The sequence below is a fragment of the Somniosus microcephalus genome, chromosome 1 (genome assembly GCF_052327205.1).
Source record: "Somniosus microcephalus isolate GS21.2 chromosome 1, FLI_Smic_1.0, whole genome shotgun sequence".
NCBI lineage: Eukaryota > Metazoa > Chordata > Chondrichthyes > Squaliformes > Somniosidae > Somniosus > Somniosus microcephalus.
In genome coordinates this window covers 608,837-631,773 of record NC_140987.1, presented here as the reverse complement: position 1 = coordinate 631,773, position 22,937 = coordinate 608,837, and the positions used below count along the sequence as shown (strand labels likewise).

The 22,937-nt window shown below is 45.8% G+C and overlaps 1 protein-coding gene across 4 annotated transcripts in view; it reads right to left on the bottom strand.

Annotated features, from left to right (window-relative positions):
- nup155 (nucleoporin 155) overlaps positions 1 to 22,937 on the bottom strand; it is a 246,435-nt gene that overhangs the window by 79,531 nt on the left and 143,967 nt on the right. For 2 of the 4 annotated variants that reach the window (XM_085962233.1, XM_085962254.1), the window contains 3 exons: positions 7,634 to 7,700; positions 5,983 to 6,098; positions 5,293 to 5,402 (listed from right to left, as the gene is read on the bottom strand). In XM_085962233.1, coding sequence (XP_085818359.1) covers positions 5,293 to 5,402; positions 5,983 to 6,098; positions 7,634 to 7,700 — 293 coding nt within the window. The remainder of the gene's footprint in view (positions 1 to 5,292; positions 5,403 to 5,982; positions 6,099 to 7,633; positions 7,701 to 22,937) is intronic. The other 2 variants (XM_085962243.1, XM_085962265.1) reach the window with 1 other exon arrangement.

The following is a 22,937-nucleotide window of genomic DNA, read 5'->3' as shown; positions in this document are numbered from 1 at the left end:
TGTCTTCACGGAAGACGCAAAAAACTTCCCGGAAATAGTGGAGAACCAAGGCTGCAGCGAGAATGAGGAACAGAAAGAAATTAGTAAAAAAAATAGTACTGGAGAAATTAATGGGACTGAAATTCAATAAATCCCCTGGACCTGATGGCCTACATCCTAGGGTTTTGAAAGAGGTGGTTATAGAGATAGTGGATGCATTGGTTGTCATTTCCCAAAATTCCACAGATTCTAGAACGGTTCCCGCGGATTGGAAGGTAGCAAACGTATCCTCGCTATTTAAGAAAGGAGGGCGAGAGAAAACGGGGAACTACAGACCAGTTAGCCTGACATCAGTAGCAGGGAAAATGCTAGAATTTATTACTAAGGAAGTGGTAACAGGGCACTTAGAAAATAATAATATTGGGCAGTCAACCTGGATTTATGAATGGGAAATCGTGTTTGACAAATCTGTTAAGAGTTTTTTGAGGTTGTAACTAGCAGAATAGATAAGGGGGAACCAATGGATGTGGTGTATTTGGATTTTTCAGTAGGCATTCGATAAGGTGCCACACAAGGGGTTACTGGACAAAATTAGGGCTCATGTATTGGGGGTAATATACCAGCATGGATTGAGGATTGGTTAATGAACAGAGAGTAGGAATAAACGGGTAATTTTTGGGTTGACAGGCTGTAACTAGTGGGGTACCGCACGGATCAGTGCTTGGGCCTCAGCTATTCACAATCTACATCAATGATTTGGATGAGGGGACCAAATGGGTGGGAATGCAAGTTGTGAAGCGGATGCAAGGAGGCTTCAAGGGGATATAGACAGGCTAAGTGAGTGGGCAAGAACATGGTAAATGGAATATAATGTGGAGAAATGTGAAGTTATCCACTGTGGTAGGAAAAATAGAAAAGCAGAGTATTTTTTAAATGGTGAGAGATTGGGAAATGTTGGTGTTCAGAGGGACCTTGGTGTCCTTGTACACGAATCAGTTAATATGCAGGTACAGCAAGCAATTAGGAAAGTAAATGGTATGTTGGCCTTTATTACAAGAGGATTTGAGTATAAGAGTAAAGACATCTTACTGCAATTATATAGGGCACTGGTCAAACCACACCAGGAGCAGTGTGTACAGTTTTGGTCTCCTTACCTATGGAAGGATGTTCTTGCCGTAGAGGGAGTGCAACGAAGGTTCACCAGACTGGTTCCTGGGATAGCAGGAATGATGTATGAGGAGAGATTGGGTCAATTGGGCTTATACTCGCTGGAGTTTAGAAGAATGAGAGGGGATCTCATTGAAACTTATAAAATTCTAACAGGACTAGACAGACTAGATGCAGGAAGGATGTTCCCGATGGCCAGGGAGTCCAGAACCAGGGGTCACAGTCCAAGGATAAGGGGTAAGCCATATAGGACAGAGATGAGGAGGAATTTCTTCACCCAGAGAGTGGTGAACCTGTGGAATTCTCTACCACAGAAGGCAGTGGAGGCCAATTCATTAAATGTATTCAAGAAGGAGTTAGATATATTTCTTAAGGCTAAAGGGATCAAGGGATATGGGGAAAAAGCAGGGACAGGGTACTGAGTTTAGATGATCAGCCATGATCTCATTGAATGGCGGAGTAGGCTCGAGGGGCCGAATGACCTACTCCTGCTCCTATCTTCTATGTTTCTATGGGGGGATTGTCCTTTGAGGAGAGATTGAGTAGACTAGGCCTATATGCTCTAGAGGTTAGAAGAATGAGAGGTGATCTCATTGAAACATACAAAATTCTTACAGGGCTTGACAGGGTAGATGCAGGGAGGATGTTTCCCCTGGCTGGGGAGTCTAGAACCAGGGGTCACAGTCTCAGAATAAGGGGTCGGCCATTTAGGACTGAGATGAGGAGAAATTTCTTCACTCAGAGGGTGGTGAATCTTTGGAATTCTCTACCCCAGAGGGGTATGGTGGCTCAGTCGTCGAGTATATTCAAGACAGAGATCGACAGTGATAAGGGATTCATTAGTTAGGGGAACAGATAGGCATTTCTGTGGCAGCAGACGTGACTCCAGGATGGTATGTTGCCTCCATGGTGCCAGGGTCAAGGATGTCACTGAGCAGCTGCAGGACACTGAGGGCTGGGGTGGGGTGGGGGGAGGGTGAACAGCCAGAGGTCCTCGTCATTATAGGTATCAACAACATAGGCAGAAAGAGGGATGAGGTCCTGCAGGCAGACTATAGGGAGCTAGGAACCAGATTAAAAAGCAGGACCTCAAAAGTAATCTCCGGATTACTCCCGGTGCCACGTGCTAGTAAGAACAGGAATAGGAGGATAGAACAGATGAATGTGTGTCTAGCGAGATGGTGCAGGAGGGAGGGCTTTAGATTCCTGAGGCATTGGGACCATTTTTGGGGAAGGTGGGACCTGTACAAGCCGGATGGGTTACACCTCAACAGAGCCAGGACCAATATTCTCGCGGGGAGGTTTGTTAGTGCTGTTGGGGAGGGTTTAAACTAGCTTGGCAGGGGGATGGGCACCAGCATATAGGAGCAGAAAAGAGGAATAAGGTGCATAAAAGAGAGTGTTGGATAGTATTACAGAAGAAAGTAGTACTAGAGGCGGAGGTAGTACCATATCAGTTAGGAGCAGACTAAGACAGACTACGAAAAATTCAAAAATGGCTTTAGAATGCATGTACGAAAACGCACAAAGTGTGGTGAATAAGGTTGGTGAGCTACAAGCACAATTAGCCGTATGGCAATATGACCAGTATGTTCTTGGCCCAACTAGGAAGGAGGCATTGCTGGATCTGGTGCTGGGGCATGAGGTGGGCCAGGTCGACCAAGTGTCTGTGGGAGAACACTTGGGTACGAGTGATCATTGTATCATAAGATTTAGATTAGCAATGGAGAGGAGCAAGGATCAATCTAGAGTGGAACTTCTAAACTGGAATAGGGCTAACTTCAATGTGATGCGAAAGGATCTAGCCAGGGTAAAATGGAACCAAAGACTGACAGGAAAAACTGTAACGGAACAAATGGGTGATCTTTAAGGAGGTGATGTTCCAAGTACAGGCTAGGTACATTCCAACAAGAGGGAAGGGTAAGGGAACCAAAGCAAGGGCTCCTTGGATGACGAGGGAGAGAGAGATGATGATGAAACAGAAAAAGAGGGTGTATGATGAATGTCAGGTGAATTCTTCAAGGGAGAACCAGACCAAATACAATAAGTTGAGAGGGGAAATGAAGATGAAAATAAGATTGGCAAAGAGAGAATATGAGAGTAGAATGGCAGTTAACATAAAAGGGAACTCAAAAATCTTCTACCGGCATGGAAACATTAAGCGGGTAATAAGAGGTGGGGTGGGGCCTATTAGGGACAAAGACGGTGATATATGCCTAGAGTGCAGAGCAAGGCTAGAATACTCAATGAGTACTTTGTATCGGTGTTTACTAAGGAGGTGGATGCTGACAAAATATCAGTAGAAGTGGAAAAGGTAGAAGCAATGGAAGGGGCGAAAATTCATACAGGATGTACTAGATATGCTTAGAGTGGATAAGTCGCCTGGTCCAGATGGCTTGCATCCCAGGTTGCTAAGGGAATTGGGGGGAGGAGATAGCGGAAGGGCTTGCCATAATTTTCTAATTTCCCTAGATGCGGGGGAGGTGCCTGAGGATTGGAAAGTGGCAAATGTGACACCATTGTTCAAGAGAGGCCGTCAGGCCGGTCAGTTTAACATCAGTGATGGGTAAAGTTTTAGAAACAATAATGAAGGAAAAAATTAACGGGCACTTGGAGAGGTTTAAGCTCATTAAGGAGAGCCAACATGGATTTGTAAAAGGCAGATCGTGTTTGACTAATCTAATTGAATTTTTTGATGAAGTACCAGGGAGGATTGATGAAGGGAATGCAATGGATGTTGTCTACATGGATTTTCGGGAGGCGTTTGATGAAGTACTACATAGAAGGCTGGTTAACAAAATCGAGGCTCATGGAGTAGGTGGGTCAGTGGCAGCTTGGATAAGGACAGAAAACAGCGAGTTGTGGTAAATGGCTATTTTTCAGGCTGGAGGGTGGTAGACAGTGGTGTTCCCCAAGGGTCAGTGCTGGGGCCACTGCTTAAATGACCTGGATATTGGAATACAGAGTAGAATTTCTAAATTTGCAGATGACACCAAACTTGGGGGTGTGGCAAACAGTGAGGATGATACCAATCGTCTGCAGCAGGACATAGAAAGGCTAACAGAATGGGCAGATGGAATTTAATAGAGAAGTGTGAGGTGATGCATTTTGGCAGAAGGAACAGGGAGCGGCCATATAGGCTTAATGTTTTAAAGAGTGTGCAAGGACAGAGGGACCTGGGAGTTAATGTCCATAGGTCCCTGAAGGTGGCGGGACATATTGAGAGAGAGTGGTTAACAAAGCATATGGGATCTTGGACTTCATAAATAGAGGTATTGAGTACAAAAGTAGAGAAGTTATGCTGAACCTTTATAAAGCGCTGGTGAGGCCACAACTGGAGTATTGTGTCCAGTTCTGGTCACCACACTTTAGGAAGGATGTGAAGGCACTTGAGGGGTGCAGAGGAGATTTACCCGAATGGTTCGGGGAATGGGGGATCTTAGCTACAGGGACATGTTGGAGAAGCTGGATTTGTATTCATTAGAGCAAAGGAGGTTGAGGGGTGATTTGATAGAGGTGTACAAGATTATGACGGGTTTGAATAGGCTAGATGGGGAAAGGCTGTTCCCACTAGTTGATGGTACAAGGACTAAGGGACACGATTTAAGGTTTTGGGCAAGAGATACAGGGGGGGATGTGAGGAAAAATTTTTTTACGCAGCAAGTGGTGAGGACCTGAAACTCGCTGCCGATGGAAGTGGTGGAAACGGAGACACTCAATGTTTTCAAGGGGAGACTGGATAGGCGCTTGAGGGAAATAAACTTGCAGGGCTACGGGGATAGAGCGGGGGAATGGGACTGACTGGATTGCTCCAGAGAGCCGGCACGGACTCAATGGGCCGAATGGCCTCCTTCTGTGCCGTTATGACGATGATAGATTTTTGAATATTAAGGGAATCAAGGGATACGGGGATAGTGCAGGAAAGTGGAGAAGAGATAGATCAGCCATGATCTTATTGAATGGCGGAGCAGGCTCGAAGGGCCTGTTCTTACATAATAAAAGCAATATATCAGTACCGAAGTGTGGCACTGTCCCTTGGCCCACAGGGAAGGTCCAAAGTTTCGATGTTTCTCAGGTAACTCTGCAGGTGCTGCCCGAGCTACGATGGTTACGGACATGGTTCAGGTGAATGTGTAAACTACTCACTGTGGTATTTCCTTTGTAGCTCCTGTTGAACTTGTTGTGAGCCTCCATCAGGGCGCATGAAGCCCAGCAGCCTCTGTGGTACATTGGAAGCACTGAAACTGGAAAAGTATCTGATTACCCAGTTCAGAAATCATCTCATTGACGGTCCGGGACGCCCCTCATTGACTGGACGGTCCGGGACGCCCCTCATTGACTGGACGGTCCGGGACGCCCCTCATTGACTGGACGGTCCCGGACGTCCCTCATTGACTGGACGGTCCGGGACGTCCCTCATTGACTGGACGGTCCGGGACGTCCCTCATTGACTGGACGGTCCGGGACGTCCCTCATTGACTGGACGGTCCGGGACGTCCCTCATTGACTGGACGGTCCGGGACGTCCCTCATTGACTGGACGGTCCGGGACGTCCCTCATTGACTGGACGGTCCGGGACGTGTCTCACTGACTGAGTGGTCGTCTCTCATTGACCAGACGGTCTGGGACCAACGTTCTTGTTTAGCTGCACGGTAACGCAGCTGTCTGAAGCTCCCGCGCAGGCCGCTTGCCGGTTTCTCAATGGAAAAATCACGCATGTGCCTAAGTTTGAAGGGACCGCGCATTGAAAAAAATTGAAGAGGGAACATTGTGTGGTACGTCTCTCATTGGCTGGATAGTCTAGGACGTCTCTCCTCTGCTTCCCATTAATCTTACCTCGCATTTCCCAGAGTTCCAGATCCAAATTGGGAGTTCCGATCGAGAAATTCCCGCAATCCATTGAGTTCGAGCAGAATGTTCGCTAGAGACTTTGCAGAGACACTGCTCTCAAACTGCAGGAGATACACCACCATCAGATAATCCACAAACAACCATCACCACCATCAGATTATCCACAAATTAGCATCACCAACAACCGCGCAATCATGGCTGGTAGCTGCGGCATCGCGGGTCACTGCGCTTGGGGGGGGGGGGGGGGGGGCGCAGCCACGTGCAGGTCACTGCGCAGGGCGGGCTCAGCCCCCCCCCCCCCCCCCCCCCCGCGCGGGTCACTGCGCAGGGGGGCTCAGCCCCACCCCCCCCGCGGGCCGGGGCTCAGCCCCACCCCCCCCGCGGGCCACTGCGCAGGGGGCTCAGCCCCGCGCTGGTCTGTTTACTAAATCGCGCCATGTCTGAATGGGGAAGGTATCATGGAAAAAATGCTTATTTGCATCGTTTCTGTATAAAGTGTGGAGCCCCGCCCAAACCGTCTGCGTGACTTGAAAACCAGGCACACTTCAGCAATCAGGGACTGCCGTTTGTAATGGTGCATGGGCTGTATCAGAGTGTGTACTCACCAGTACTGTAATGGTGCACGGTTTTATATCAGTGTACTCACCAGTACTGTAATGGTGCACAGTTTTATATCAGAGTGTGTACTCACCAGTACTGTAATGGTGCATGGTCTGTATCAGAGTGTGTACTCACCAGTACTGTAATGGTGCATGGGCTGTATCAGAGTGTGTACTCACCAGTACTGTAATGGTGCACGGTTTTATATCAGAGAGTGTGTACTCACCAGTACTGTAATGGTGCACGGTTTTATATCAGAGAGTGTGTACTCACCAGTACTGTAATGGTGCACGGTTTTATATCAGAGTGTGTACTCACCAGTACTGTAATGGTGCACGGTTTTATATCAGAGTGTGTACTCACCAGTACTGTAATGGTGCACGGTTTTATATCAGAGTGTGTACTCACCAGTACTGTAATGGTGCACGGTTTTATATCAGAGTGTGTACTCACCAGTACTGTAATGGTGCACGGTTTTATATCAGAGTGTGTACTCACCAGTACTGTAATGGTGCACGGTTTTATATCAGAGTGTGTACTCACCAGTACTGTAATGGTGCACGGTTTTATATCAGAGTGTGTACTCACCAGTACTGTAATGGTGCACGGTTTTATATCAGAGTGTGTACTCACCAGTACTGTAATGGTGCACGGTTTTATATCAGAGTGTGTACTCACCAGTACTGTAATGGTGCACGGTTTTATATCAGAGTGTGTACTCACCAGTATTGTAATGGTGCATGGGCTGTATCAGAGTGTGTACTCACCAGTACTGTAATGGTGCACGGTTTTATATCAGAGTGTGTACTCACCAGTACTGTAATGGTGCACGGTTTTATATCAGAGTGTGTACTCACCAGTACTGTAATGGTGCACGGTTTTATATCAGAGTGTGTACTCACCAGTACTGTAATGGTGCACGGTTTTATATCAGAGTGTGTACTCACCAGTACTGTAATGGTGCATGGGCTGTATCAGAGTGTGTACTCACCAGTACTGTAATGGTGCACGGTTTTATATCAGAGTGTGTACTCACCAGTACTGCCTGCTCTCTGTAATGGTGCATGGTCTGCTCCATCGCTATACTGCTGTCCCAGATATTCCTGAAACATACAGAATACTCCTGCTTTACATCTGTCACTGCACCCTGCTTCAGTAAACCAGGGATTTAACCTGCGTGCCATATGTCAGGATTCTATAATCCGAGACATCATTAGGAAACGAGATTACCCATCTCTAACATCACAGCAGTCAGGACATTCCCAGCTCAATGCTCGGGAAACAGGAGCTTGCAGTGCAACAGGAGAGTAACAAACCCAATGAAATAGTCTCCACTGTCTCTCAGCTACTGGGCTCCATTATTGCAGGGACAGAGTGCAGAAACGTGGTTCACACAATCTTACAGCACACAAGGAGACCATTTAGCCTGTCATGCCTCTGCCAGCTCTTTGAATGAGCGTATATAGGATTACATGGGAGATACAGAAACAGGCCATTCGGCCCAACCAGTCCATGCCGGAGTTTATGCTCCACTCGAGCCTCCTCCCGTCTTTCCACATCTAAATCTATCAGCATAACCCTCTATTCCCTTCTCCCTCATATGCTTGTCCAGCCTCCCCTTAAATGCATCTATACTATTCACCTCAACTACTCCACATTCTCAGGGTAAAGAGGTTTCTTTTGAATTCCCCATTTGATTTCCTGGTGACTATCTTATATTGATGGCCTCTAGTTTTGCTCTTCCCCACAAGTGGAAACCCTCTCTCTTTATCGACTCTATCAAAATCTTTCATAATTTTGAAGATCTCAATTAGGTCACCCCTCAGACTTCTTTTTTCAAGTGAAAAGAGACCCAGCTTGTTCATCCTTTCCTGATAGGTATACCCTCGCATTTCTGGTATCCTCCTTGTAAATCTTCTCTGCACCCTCTCCAGTGCCTAGGATCATAGAATAGAATCATAGAATGGTTACAGCACGGAAGGAGGCCATTTGGCCTGTCGAGTCCGTGCCGGCTCTCTGCAAGAGCACTTCAGCTAGTCCCACTCCCCCCGTAGCCCTGTAAATTACCCAACTCTCTTTTGAAAGCCGTGTTTGAATCTGCCTCCAGCACCCTTCCAGATCTTAACCACCCGCTGTGTAAAAAAGTTTTTTCTTGCGTCGCCTTTGGTTCTTTTGCCAGTCACCTTAAATCTGTGTCCTCTGGTTCTCAACCCTTCCGCCAATGGGAACAGTTTCTCTCTGTCTACTCTGTCCAAACCCCTCATGATTTTGAGCACCTCTATCAAGTCTCCTCTCAATCTTCTCTGCTCCAAGGAGAACAACCCCAGCTTCTCCAGTCTATCCATGTAACTGAAGTCCCTCATCCCTGGAATCATTCTCGTAAATCTTTTCTGCACCCTCGCTAAGGCCTTTACATCCTTCCTACAGCGTCGTGCCCAGAATTGGACACAATACTCCAGTTGAGGCTGAACCAGTGTTTTATAAAGGTTCATCATAATTTCCACACTTTTGTACTCTAAGCCTTTGTAACTGCTTTCTCAACCTGCCCTGCCACTTTCAACGATTTGTGCACATATAACCCCAGATCTCTTCTGCTGATGCACCCCCTTCAGGATTGCATCAATTAGTTTACTTTTCTGCATTAAATTTCATCTGCCACATGTCCGCCCATTTCACCAGCCTGTCTATGTCTTCCTGAAGTCTATCACTCTCCTCCTCACCATTCACTACACAGTACTTCCAGATTTTGTGTCATCTGCAAGTTTTGAAATTGTGCCCTGTACACCCACATTCAAGTCATTAATATATATCAAGAAAAGCAGTGGTCCTTGGGGAACCCCATTGTACACCCTCCTCCAGTCCGAAAAACAACCGTTCACCACTGCTCCCTGATTCCTGTCACTTGGCTAATTCCATATCCATGCTGCCACTTTCCCTTTTATTCCACGGGCTTCAACTTTGCTTTTATGTGGCATTTTGTCGAATGCCTTTTGGAAATCCATGTACACTACGTCAACCGCATTACCCTCATCAACCCTCTCAGTTACCTCATCAAAGAACTCAATCAAATTAGTTAATCACAATTTGCCTTTAACAAATTAGTGCTGGCTTTCCTTAATTAATCCATATTTGTCCAAGTGATTCTTAATTTTGTCCCTGATTAGTGTTTCTAAAAGCTTCCCCACTACCGAGGTCAAACTGACTGGCCAGTAGTTGCTGGGTTTATCTTTACACCCTTTTATGAACAAGGATGTAACATTTGCAATTCTCCAAATGAGCACTTGAAACTTGTCCGAATCATCCTGGAGTTTCTCGGCATCCTCCTCACAGCACACACGCCCACCCAGCTTTGTGTCGTCTGCAAATTTGGAGATATTACATCTAGTTCCCTCGTCTAGATCATTAATATATATTGTGAACAGCTGGGGTCCAAGGACCAATCCTTGCGGTACCCCACTCGTCACTGCCTGCCACTCGGAAAAAGACCCGTTTATTCCAACTCTTTGCTTCCTATCCGCCAACCAGTTCTCTATCCAAGTCAATACCTTGCCCCCAATCCCATGTGCCTTAACTTTACACGCTAATCTCTTATGTGGGACCTTATCGAAAGCCTTCTGAAAGTCCAAATACACCACATCCACTGGTTCTCCCTTATCTATTTTACCAGTTACATCCTCAAAAAATTCCAGTAGATTAGTCAAGCATGATTTACCTTTTGTAAATCCATGCTGACTTTGTCCGATCCTGTCACTGTTTTCCAAGTGCTCTGCTATTACATCTTTTAAAATGGACTCCAGCATTTTCCCCACTACCGATGTCAGGCTTACCGGTCTGTAATTCCCCGTTTTCTCTCTACCACCTTTTTTGAATAGTGGGGTAACATTAGCTACCCTCCAATCCATGGGTACTGTTCCAGATTCCATCGAATTTTGGAAGATGATCAGCAATGCATCTACTATTTCTAGGGCCACTTCCTTAAGTACCCTAGGATGTAGATTATCAGGCCCTGGGGATTTATCGGCCTTCAATCCCATCAATTTCCCTAACACCATTTCCCTACAAATACTGATTTCTTTCAGTTCATCCCTTTCATCAGACCCTATGTTCCCCGGCATCTCTGGGAGGTTATTTGTGTCCTCCTTTGTGAAGACAGAACCAAAATATAAGAACATAAGAAATAGGAGCAGCAGTAGGCCAATCGGCCCCTCGAGCCTGCTCCGCCATTCAATAAGATCACGGCTGATCTGATCCTAACCTCAAATCTACTTCCACTCTCCATCCCACCCGAACCCATGTGATCTCCCGGGAGAGGCAAAAAACCAGAAAAAAAACCCAATGGACAATTTGGGAGAAAAAATCTGGGAAATTCCTCTCCGACCCATCTAGGCGATCGAAACTCGTCCAGGGGAATCACTCTGTCCCTGTATTTCCTGCTGTAAAAGATGATCTCCACCCCAGCCAGGAACAGGCACAATTTACTCTTTAAGGACTCCTAGCTGGCAGCCTGTTCCCGAGGTCTCCACTAATCCCTGTGAATAGAACCAGCTCCTGAAATCTAACACAGAATTAGAACACAAGTAGGAGCAGGATCAGGCTACACGGCCCCTGGGCCCGCTCCGCCACCCACAGGGCCATGACCGATCCGAACCTAGACTCATGTCCAATTTCCTGCCCGCTCCCCGTAACCCCTAATTCCCTTTACTTCTAGGAAACTGTCTATTTCTGTTTTAAATTTATTTAATGATGTAGCTTCCACAGCTTTCTGGGGCAGCAAATTCCACAAACCTACCACCCTCTGAGTGAAGAAGTTTCTCCTCATCTCAGTTTTGAAAGAGCAGCCCCTTATTCTAAAATTATGCCCCCTAGTTCTAGTTTCACCCATCATTGGGAACATCCTCACCGCATCCACCCGATCAAGCCCCTTCACAATCTTATATGGTTCAATAAGATCGCCTCTCATTCTTCTGAACTCCAATGAGTAGAGTCCCAATCTACTCAACCTCTCCTCATATGTCCACCCCCTCATCCCCGGGATTAACCGAGTGAACCTTCTTTGTCCTGCCTCGAGAGCAAGTATGTCTTTTCTTAAGTATGGACACCAAAACTGTATGCAGTATTCCAGGTGCGGTCTCACCAATACCTTGTATAACTGCAGCAATACTGCCCTGTTTTTATATTCTATCCCTCTAGCAATAAAAGTCAACATTCCATTGGCCTTCTTGATCACCTGCTGCACCTGCATACTAACTTTTTGAGTTTCGTGCACCAAGACCCCCAGATCCCTTTGTATTGCAGTACTTTCCAGTTTCTTGCCATTAAGATAATAGCTTGCTCTATGATTTTTCCTGCCAAAGTGTATTTAATTGGTCTGCCATTTCTTTGTTCCCCATTATAAATTCCCCTGATTCTGACTGCAAGGGACCTAAGCTTGACTTAACCAATCCTTTTCTCTTCACATATCCATAAAAGCTTTTACAGTCAGTTTTTATGTTCCCTGCAAGCTTACTCTCATTCTATTTTCCCTTTCTTAATTAATCCCTTTGTTGAATCCTAAACTGCTCCCAATCCTCTGGATTACTGCTTTTTTGGCCAATTTATATGTCCTCTCCTTGGATCTTATGCTATCCCTAATTTCCCTTGTTAGCCACGGCTCAGTCACCTTTTTTGTTTTATTTTTATGCCAAACTGGGATGAACAAATTCTGTAGTTCATCCATGCGGTCTTTGAATGCTTGCCATTGCCTATCCACCATTAACCCTTTGAGTGACAGTCCCCAATCAATCCTACCCAATTCGCGCTTCAGACCATCGTAGTTTCCTTTATTTAAATTCAGGACCCTAGTCTCTGAGTCAACTACTTCATTCTCCATCTTAATAAAGAATTCGATCATATTATGATCGCTCCGACCCAAGGGGCCTCGTACAACAAGATTGCTAATTAATCCTTTCTTGTTACTTAATACCCAGTCTAAGATGGCCTGATCGCTGGTTGGTTCCTCGACATATTGGTCCAGGAAACCATCCCGTAAACACTCCAGGAATTCCTCCTCCACAGTATTGTTACTAATTTGGTTGGCCCAATCTATATGTAGAATAAAGTCACCCATGATGACTGCTGTGCCCCTTTTGCACACTTCTCTAATTTCCCTTTTAATGCCATCCCCAACCTCCGCATTACTGTTTGGAGGTCGATATACCACTCCCACTAACCTTTTCTGCCCCATGGTATTTCTCAGTTCTACCCATACAGATTCCACATCATCAGAGCCAATATCCTTCCATACAATTGTGTTAATCCCTTCTTTAACCAGTAATGCTACCCCACCTCCCTTTTCTTTTTGCCTATCTTTCCTGAATACCCCTGGATGTGGAGTTCCCAGCCTTCGCCACCCTGGAGCCATGTTTCCGTAATCCCAATCAAATCATATTCGTTTACCTCTATTTGCGCAGCTAATTTATCCACCTTTTTACGAATGCTCCTCGCATTAAGACACAAAGCCTTCAGGCTTGTTTTTTTAACGCTCTTAGACCTATTAGAATTATTATTTACCATGTTTGATTTAATCCGTTGATTTCTCTGACTGCCACTTTTGTTTTTCTGCTTCCTATCTTTTGCTTCTATCCTTGTTTCCCTTTCCTCTGTCCCCCTGCTCAGGTTCCCAACCCCCTGCCATTTTAGTTTAAACCCTCCCCCAGAGCACCAGCAAACACTCCCCCTAGGACATTGGTCCCGGCCCTGCCCAGGTGCAAACCGTCCGGTTTGAACTGGTCCCACCTCCCTCAGAACCGGTTCCAATGTCTCAGGAACTTGAATCCCTCCCCCTGGCACCATTCCGCTAGCCACGTATTCATCTGAAATATCCTTCTATTTCTACTCTGACTAGCACGTGGCACTGGTAGCAATCCTGAGATTACTACCTTTGAGGTCCTATTTTTTAAATTTACCTCCTAACTCCCTATATTCAGCTTTTAGGATCTCATCCCATTTTTTTAACCTATACCGTTGGTACCTATATGCACCACGACAACTGGCTGTTCACCCTCCCCTTCCAAGATGTTCTGCAGCCGCTCTGAGACATCCTTGACCCTTGCACCAGGGAGGCAACACACCATCCTGGAGTCTCGTTTGCGGCCGCAGAAACACCTATCTATTCCCCTTACAATAGAATCCCCTATTACTATAGCCTTACCCCTCTTTTTCCTCCCGTCCTGTGCAGCAGAGCCACCCCTGGTGCCAGGAAGTTGGCTGCTGCTGCCTTCCCCTAGTAAGCCATCCCCCCCATCAGTATCCAAAGCGGTATATCTGTTTGAGAGGGGGATGGCCACAGGGGACCCCTGTACTATCTGCCTGCGCCTACTACTCTGCCTGTTGGTCACCCGTTCCCTTTCTGCCTGTGCCACCTTTATCTGCGGTGTGACCAACTGATTAAATGTGCTATTCACGACGTCCTCAGCATCGCGAATGGTCCAGTATGTATCCAATCGCTGCTCCAGCACTGCAATGCGATCAGCCAGTAGCTGCAACTGGACACACTTCCTGCACACATGGTTGTCAGGGACACAGGAAGTGTCCCTGAGTTCCCACATAGCGCAGGAGGAGCACACCACAGCACCGGGCTGTCCTGCCATGACATACCCCTTAATACCACATTAGCAGTACTCCGGCACCACACTTGAAGCCAGAGAGGATTGAAAAATGATGGTCAGGGCCTCTGCTATTTCCTCTCTTGCTTCACTTAACAGCCTGGGATACATTTAATCCGAGCCTGGGGCTTTATCCACATTTAAAGCTGCTAAACCCCTTAATACTTCCTCTCTCACTATATTTCATCCTCCTCCCCTGATAGCAATGTCTGCTTCGCCCCTCTCCTTTGTGAAAACAGACGCAAAGTATTCATTAAGAACCCTACCGACGTCTCCCGCCTCCACACACAGATTACCCTCATGATCTCTAATAGGCCCTACCCTTTCTTTAGTTATCCTCTTATTCTGAATATATTTATAATAAAACATCTTTGGGTTTTCCTTGATTTTACTTGCCAAGAATTTTTCATGCTCTCTCTTTGATTCCTAATATCCTTTTTAATTGCACCCCTGCACTTTCTGTACTCCTCTAAAGATTCTGCAGTATTTAGCCCTCGGTATCTGTCATACACCTCCCTTTTTTTCTTTACCCTACCCTGTATGTCCCTAGACATCCAGGGGGCTCTAGATTTGTTAGTCCCTTTTTTCTTTCAGGGCACATATTTGGTCTGAACCCTCCGGATCTACTCCTTGAATGCCTCCCACTGCTCTGACACTGATTTACCTTCAAGTAGCTGTTTCCAGTCCACTATGGCTAAATCCCCTCGGAGCTTAGCAAAATTTGCTTTTCCCCCAATTTAGAATTTTTAATCCTGGTCTATCCTTGTCCTTTTCCATAACGACCTTAAATCTAACAGAATTATGGTCACTAGCACCAAAATGCTCCCTCACTGATACGCCTCCTACCTGCCCAGCTTCATTCCCTAAAACTAAGTCCAGAACCGCCTCCTCCCTTGTTGGGCTTGCTGCATACTGGCTAAAAAAGTTCTCCTGGATGCATTTTAGGAATTCCGCACCCTCTATACCCTTCACACTAATTTTATCCCAGTTAATATTGGGGTAGTTGAAATCCCCTAATGCTGCCCTGTAGTTTTTGCTCTTCTCAGAAATTTGTCTGCATATTTGTTCTCCTATCTCCCTCAGTGTTTGGGGGTCTGCAGTACACTCCCAGCAGTGTGATCGCCCCTTTTTTGTTTTGCAGTTCGACCCATATGGCCTCGTTTGATGATCCCTCCAACATATCATCCCTTCTCATAGCTGTAATAGTTTCTTTAATCAATACCGCAACCCCCCTCCCTTTTTACCTCCCTCTCTATCCCGTCTGAAAATCCTGTGACCAGGAATGTTGAGCTGCCATACCTGCCCCTCTTTCAGCCACGTCTCTGTAATAGCTATAATATCATAGTCCCAAGTATCTACCTGTGCCCTCAGCTCATCTGCCTTGTTCGCTATTCTCCTTGCATTGAAGTATATACCATTTCCTACAGGCAAACCTCCTTGTTGACTACTATCTAGCCGTTGATTACTCTGTCCTTCCAATTTATTTTCGACGTTTTTGTTTTCCAATTCCAGTTTTTCTTCCCTCCCTATTGACTCTATACTTAGGTTCCCATCTCCCTGCCAAGCTAGTTTAAACCCTCCCCAACAGCACTAGCAAACCCTCCCGTGAGGATATTGGTCCCGTTCCCATTGAGGTGCAACCCGTCTGGCTTGTGGAGGTCCCACCTCCCCCAGAAACGGTTCCAATTCCTCAGGAATCTAAAGCCCTCCCTCCTACACCATCTCTCCAGCCATGCATTTATCTGCTCCATCTTCCTATTTCTATACTCACCAGCATGTGGCACTGGTAGTAATCCGGAGATTACTGCCTTTGAGGTCCTGCTTTTTAACCTCTTTCCTATCTCCCTAAACTCTGCCTGCAGGACCTCATCCCTCTTCCTACCTATGTCGTTGGTACCGATATGGACCACGACCACTGGCTGTTCATCCTCCCCCCTCAGAATGCCCTGCAGCCGGTGACATCCTTGACCCTGGAACCAGGGAGGCAACATACCATCCTGGAGTCACGTCTGCAGCCACAGAATCGCCTGTCTGCTCCCTTAACTGTTGAGCCCCTATCACTATTGCTCTCCCTCTCCTCTTCCCCCTCCGCCGCTTGTGCAGCTGAGCCTTCCATGGTGCTGTGGACTTGGCTCTGGGTGCACTCCCCAGAGGAACCATAGCACTCACCAGTACTGAGCACCGAATACTGGTTGGTGAGCAAGATGGGCTCAGGAGACTCCTGCACTGCCTGCCTGGTCCTCCTCTGCTGTCTGACCGTCACCCAATGCCTCCTCCTTCGTTTGGCCAGAAACATACTGATCAAGAAAGTTCTCCTGAACACACTTCAGAAATTCTTCCCCTTCTCTGCCGTTAACACTATTACGATCCCAGTCTACATTAGGATAGTTGAAGTCCCCCATTATTACTACTTGAGTTCTTGCACCTCTGTAATTTATATCCTCTATATCCATTTTACAATATGGCAACCAGAATTGTATGTAGTACTCCAAGTGCGGTCTAACCAAGGTTTGATACAAGTTTAGCATAACTTCACTACTTCTCAATTCTATCTCTCGAGAAATACATCCTAGTGCCTGGTTTGCTTTTTTATGGCATTGTTAAACCTGTGTCGCTACATTTAGTGATTTATGCAATTGTACTCAGAGATCCCTTTGCCCCTCTACCCCACCCAGACTCGCATCCCCCAAGTAATGAGTGATCTCCCTATTCTTCCTACTAAAATGTAATACCTCTCATTTATGTGTTGAATTTCATTTGCCAATTATATGCCCATTCGGCAAGTTTATTAATGTCTTCCTGTAAATTGATGGTCTTCCTCTGTATTAACTGTCCCCTCCAATTTAGTGTCATCTGCAAATTTAGAAATTGTGTTTTTGATTCCAAACTCTAAATTGTAAATATAAATTGTGAACAACAGTGGTCCTTGTGGACTACCACTACCCACCTTCTGCCACTGTGAATAGCTACCCTTCAGCCATAATATTCCAATCCTCCTTAGATACGGGAGTGATGCCAGAGGACTGGAGAATTGCAAATGTTACACACTTGTTCATAAAAGGGTGTAAAGATAAACCCAGCAAATACAGGCCAGTCAGTTTGACCTCTGTAGTGGGGAAGAATTTAGAAACAGTGATCAGGGACAAAATTAACAGTCACTTGGACAAGTGTGGATTAATTAAGGAAAGCCAGCACGGATTTGTTAAAGGCAAATCGTGTTTAACTAACTTGATCAAGTTTTTTGGTGAGGTAACAGAGAGGGTTGATGAGGGTAATGCGGTTGACGTAGTGTACATGGATTTCCAAAAAGGCATTTGACAAAGTGCCACATAAAACGCCTGCCAGCAAAGTTGAAGCCAATGGAATAAAAGGGACAGTGGCAGCATGGATACAAAATTGGCTAAGTGACAGGAAACAGAGTAGTGGTGAATGGTTGTTTTTCGGACTGGAGGAAAGTATACAGTGGTGTTCCCCAGGGGTCGGTTCTAGGACCACTGCTTTTCTTGATATATATTAATGACTTGAACGTGGGTGTACAGGGCACAATTTCAAAATTTGCAGATGACACAAAATCTGGAAGTATTGTGAACAGTGAGGAGGAGAGTGATAGACTTCAGGAAGACAAGACAGGCTGGTGAAATGGGCGGACATGTGGCAGATGAAATTTAATGCAGAAAAATGTGAAGTGATACATTTTGGTAGAAAGAATGAGGAGAGGCAATATAAACTAAAGGGTACAATCCTAAAGGGGGTGCATGAACAGAGTCCTGGGGGGGATGTGTGCACAAATCATTGAGGCTGGCAGGGCAGGTTGAGAAAGCAATTAAAATGGTTTATGGGATCCTGGGCTTCATGAATAGAGGCACAGAGTACAAAAGTGTGGAAATTATGATGACCCTGTATAAAACACTGGTTCGGCCCCAACTGGAGTATTGGGTCCAATTCTGGGCACCACACTTTAGGAAGGATGTGAAGGCCTTAGCGAGGGTGCAGAAAAGATTTACGAGAATGATTCCAGGAATGAGGGACATCAGTTACGTGGACAGACTGGAGAAGCTGGGTTGCTCTCCTTAGAGCAGAGAAGATTGAGAGGAGATTTGATAGAAGTGTTCAAAATCATGAGGGGTCGAGACAGAGTAGATAGAGGGAAGCTTTTCCCATTAGCAGAAGGGTCGAGAACCAGAGGACACAGATTTAAGGTGATTGGCAAAAGAACCAAAGGCGACATGAGGAAAAACTTTTTTACGCAGCGAGTGGCTAAGATCTGGAATGCACTGCCTGAAAGGGTGGTGGAGGCAGATTCAATCATGGCTTTCAAAAGGGAGTTGGATAAGTATCTGAAGGAAAGAAATTTGCAGGGCTACGGGGAAACGGCAGGGTTGTGGGACTCGTTGAAGTGCTCTTGCAGAGAGCCGGCACGGTTGGCCTTCTTCCGTGCTGTAACCATTCTATGATTCTACTCTCTGCTTAATGTCTTGATGCCAGCTAGCTATCCATTCTGCTACCTGTCCCTGCATTTTCTGACCTTATTCATCAGTCTAGTATGTGGTAACTTATCGAAGGCCTTTTGAAAATCTAGATAGATTACATCTATTGCATTACCTTTGTCTACTCTCTCTGTTACCTTTTCAAAATATTCAATGAGGTTGGTCAAGCAAGACTTGCCCTTTTGAAATCCATGTTGCCTATTCATTATTGTATTTTTTGCTTCCAGATGTTCTTCTATTTTCTCCTTTAGTAGGGATTCCATTATTTTTCCCACCACTGATATTAAGCTGACTTTTTATATTCGTTCATGGGATGTGGGCGTGGTCTATAGTTCTCTGGGCATGTTCTATCTCGCTTGTTAAATACAGGTATTATGTTGGCTATCCGCCAGTCCTCTGGTACAACATCTTTTTCGAATGAATTATTAAGAACATAGGCCCAGAAAACCGGGTCGGGGGCTTCCCGCAGGTGCAAGCCCCCGACCTGCACTTACCTTGCGCGCCGGCCGTTGAGCTGTAGGGCCCCGTGGAATTCCGATCCGGGGCCTTGTCCAGCTGCCGGCGCGCATTGCTTGGGTATCCCAGGGGCGCAGTTAGTTCGATGTGTCCCCATGGATCACGTGGGCCATGGGCAGCCAATCGAAGCAGGGAATGCTCCATTCATAAGTCTTGACAGGAAGTGCTGTCAAGACTTATAAACACTATGGCCCCAAAATAGCAGTAAACCTTAAAAAAAAATCACATTTTTAAAATAAACTATAAATTACATTAAATAACTATTTTAAACAATAATTTAAATATTTGAAAAAAATAATTTTATATTCTAACGGGGCTAAAAATAAACTTAACTTGCTTTAAAGTATTTAAAAATAATAAACCTGTGGCAAAAATGTTTTAATTTTAATTAATTTACCACTTACCTTGCAAAAAGCAGGCCTTATGCCTGCTTTTTAAATGTGTAAATTCTGCAGACTTACCCTCCCGGGAAAACCTGTAAAAAAAACCCAAGTTCAATGTGCACGCGCAGCCTCCCCTGCGCATGCGTTCGACCTCTGAACCTCTTCGTTCAGAGGAACGGAAGTGCCGGTTTCCCGCGCATGCGCAGCGCATGCAGGAAACCGGCACTTCCATCGGGCCCACGGGTGAGTACCCAGTGTGTACTCACCCGTGGAGACCCGACTTTCTGGGCCATAAGACGCAGGAGTAGGTCATTTGGCCCCTCGAGCCTGCTCCGCCATTCAATAAGATCATGGCTGATCTGATCTTGGCCTCAATTCCACTTCCCTGCCCGCTCCCCATAACCCTTGACTCCCTTATCATTCCTGTCAAAGCCCCTTCAGAATCTTATGTTTCAATAAGATCTCTTCTCATTCTTCTAAACTCCAATGAGTATAGGCCCAACCTGCTCAACCTTTCTTCATAAGGTAACCCCTTCATCTCTGGAATCAACCTCGTGAACCTTCTCTGAACTGCCTCCAATGCAAGTATATCTCTCCTTAAATAAGGAGACCAAGACTGTACGCTGTACTCCAGGTGTGGTCTCACCAACACCCTGTACAGTTGTAACAGGACTTCCCTACTTTTATACTCCATTCCATTTGCCTCCCTAATTACTTGCTGTACCTACATGCTAACCTTTTGTGATTCATGTACAGGGGCCGACAGATCCCTCTGTACCTCAACATTTTGTAATCTCTCCCCATTTAAATAATAATTTGCTTTTTTATTTTTCCTACCAAAGTGGATAAACTCGCATTTTCCCACATTAAACTCCATCTGCCAGATTTTTGCCCACTCACTTAGCCTTAGTGCGAGTCAGCAGAGAGTGCTGTGAGTTTGGGTAAGTGTGTGAGTTCTTTAATTGTTATTTCTCTTTAGATCATTCTTGATAAGATTACTTAAGCAGTTTAAGTAAAGGGGAAAAGTTAAATATTTGGGATTCTGTTGGTTTAAGAAGAGTAAAACAAGGTTACACTGCAGCAGGAGTAAATTGGCACAGCAGGCAGTGGAAACCAGTTTTCTAACCAATCAGCAGGGGTGACTCATTTGGCTGTAAACAAACAAACAGTATAAAAAGACCAGTCCTAGTGCGAGTCAGCAGAGAGTGCTGCGATTTTGGGTAAGTGTGTGAGTTAGGGTAAGTGGGGTGTTAGGAGCTCTTTTCAAACTTTAACTCTGTGGGTTGTAGTTAATAAGGCCAAAACCATTTAACTGGTGTAATTAGAGGGATTGATTTAAATTAAATCCAATTAATTAAAGGGGATACTAGCATCTATAATCGGGCAGAGGGTGTCCATAACTAACAATAAAAAATTTAGTTAATTACATAGAATGGAGCAGGTGATGTGTTACTGTTGCGAGATGTGGGAGCCGGTGGACCCCATTGAGGCTCACGGTGATTACGTCTGTGACAAGTGTCTGCTGCTACAGGAACTCCTGGAGCTGGAGTCTGAGCTTCAGACACTGCGACACATCAGGGAGGGGGAGAAATACCTGGACTCTGTGTATCAGGAGGTGGTCACACCTATGAAGTTAATTAATTCAGATGTAGCCCATGGTCAGGGACAGGACGGTGTGACTACGAGTGAGGCAGGTACGGGGATCCAGGAGGTAGAGCTGGAGGAGCTGCAGCCCTTGCTCTTGTCCAGCAGGTTCGAGGTTCTTACTCCGTGGGGACGGGAGCAGGGACTGCAAGGAGGATGAGCAACCTGGCCACAGCACCGTGGAACGGGGGGCCATTCAAGAGGGGGGAGTAACTAGAAATGTTGTAGTGGTAGGGGATAGTATTATTAGGGGGATAGATAGAGTTCTCTGCAGCCGAGAGCGAGAGTCCCGAAGGCTGTGTTGCCTACCCGGTGCCAGGGTTAAGGACATCTCCTCTGGGCTGGAAAGAAACTTGCAGTGGGAGGGGGTGGATCCAGTTGTCGTGGTCCATGTTGGTACAAACGACGTAGATAGGACTAGGAAGCCGGTTCTGTTAAAGGAGTATGAGCAGCTAGGGGTCAAATTAAAAAACAGAACCTCAAGGGTAATAATCTCTGGATTATTACCTGAGCCACGAGCGAATTTGGCTAGGACAAATAAAATTAGAGAGTTAAATGCGTGGCTCAAAGACTGGTGTGGGAGAAATGGGTTTTGCTTCCTGGGACACTGGCACCAGTACTGGGGCAGGAGGGAGCTGTTCCGTTGGGACGGGCTTCACTTGGCCAGTGCTGGGACTAGAGTCCTGGCGGATCATATAACTAGGGCTGTAGAGAGGGCTTTAAACTAACTAGTGGGGGGGGAGGTTCCTAGAGAGCAAATAATAAAAATGACAACAGAGACGGTCATAGACTTAGGTAGCAGTGAGGAAATTAAAAACCAGAGCGTGTCAGGAAGGGGCAGAAGGTATGGAGTAAAAGGTAAAGTAATAAAAAGGGCAAAAGCAGGAACTAAGTGTCACAAAACATATTTGAAAGTTCTCTATCTGAATGCACGTAGCATTCGTAACAAAATAGACGAGTTAATGGCACAAATAATTACATATGGGTATGATCTTGTGGCCATTACAGAAACATGGCTGCAGGGTGACAATGCCTGGGAATTAAACATACCAGGTTATTTAACGATCAGGAAGGACCGGCAGGAAGGAAGGGGAGGTGGGGTGGCTATGTTAATAAAGGAAGGAATCACTGTAATACAGAGAAATGATATTGGGTCAAAAGATCAGGATAATGAAACAGTTTGGGTGGAGGTAAGGAATAATAAGGGGAAAAAAACACTAGTGGGCGTAGTCTATAGGCCTCCGAACAGTGGCAACTCTGTTGGACGGAGTATCAATCAGGAAATAGTTGAGGCTTGTAACAAGGGAACATCTATAATTATGGGGAATTTTAACTCTCATATTAATTGGACAAATCAAATTGGGCAGGGCTGCCTTGAGGATGAGTTAATTGAGTGTATTAGGGATGGGTTTCTTGAGCAGTATTTAACTCAACCGACCAGGGGGCAAGCAACCTTAGATCTGGTCCTGTGTAACGAGACAGGATTAATTAAAAATGTCCTAGTAAAGGATCCCCTTGGAATGAGTGACCATAACATGGTTGAATTCCATATTCAATTAGAGGGTGAGAAGGCTGGATCTCAAACAAGTGTGCTAAGCTTGAATAAAGGAGACTATGAAGGTATGAGAGCGGAATTGAGTAGAGTGGATTGGGAAAATAGATTAAAG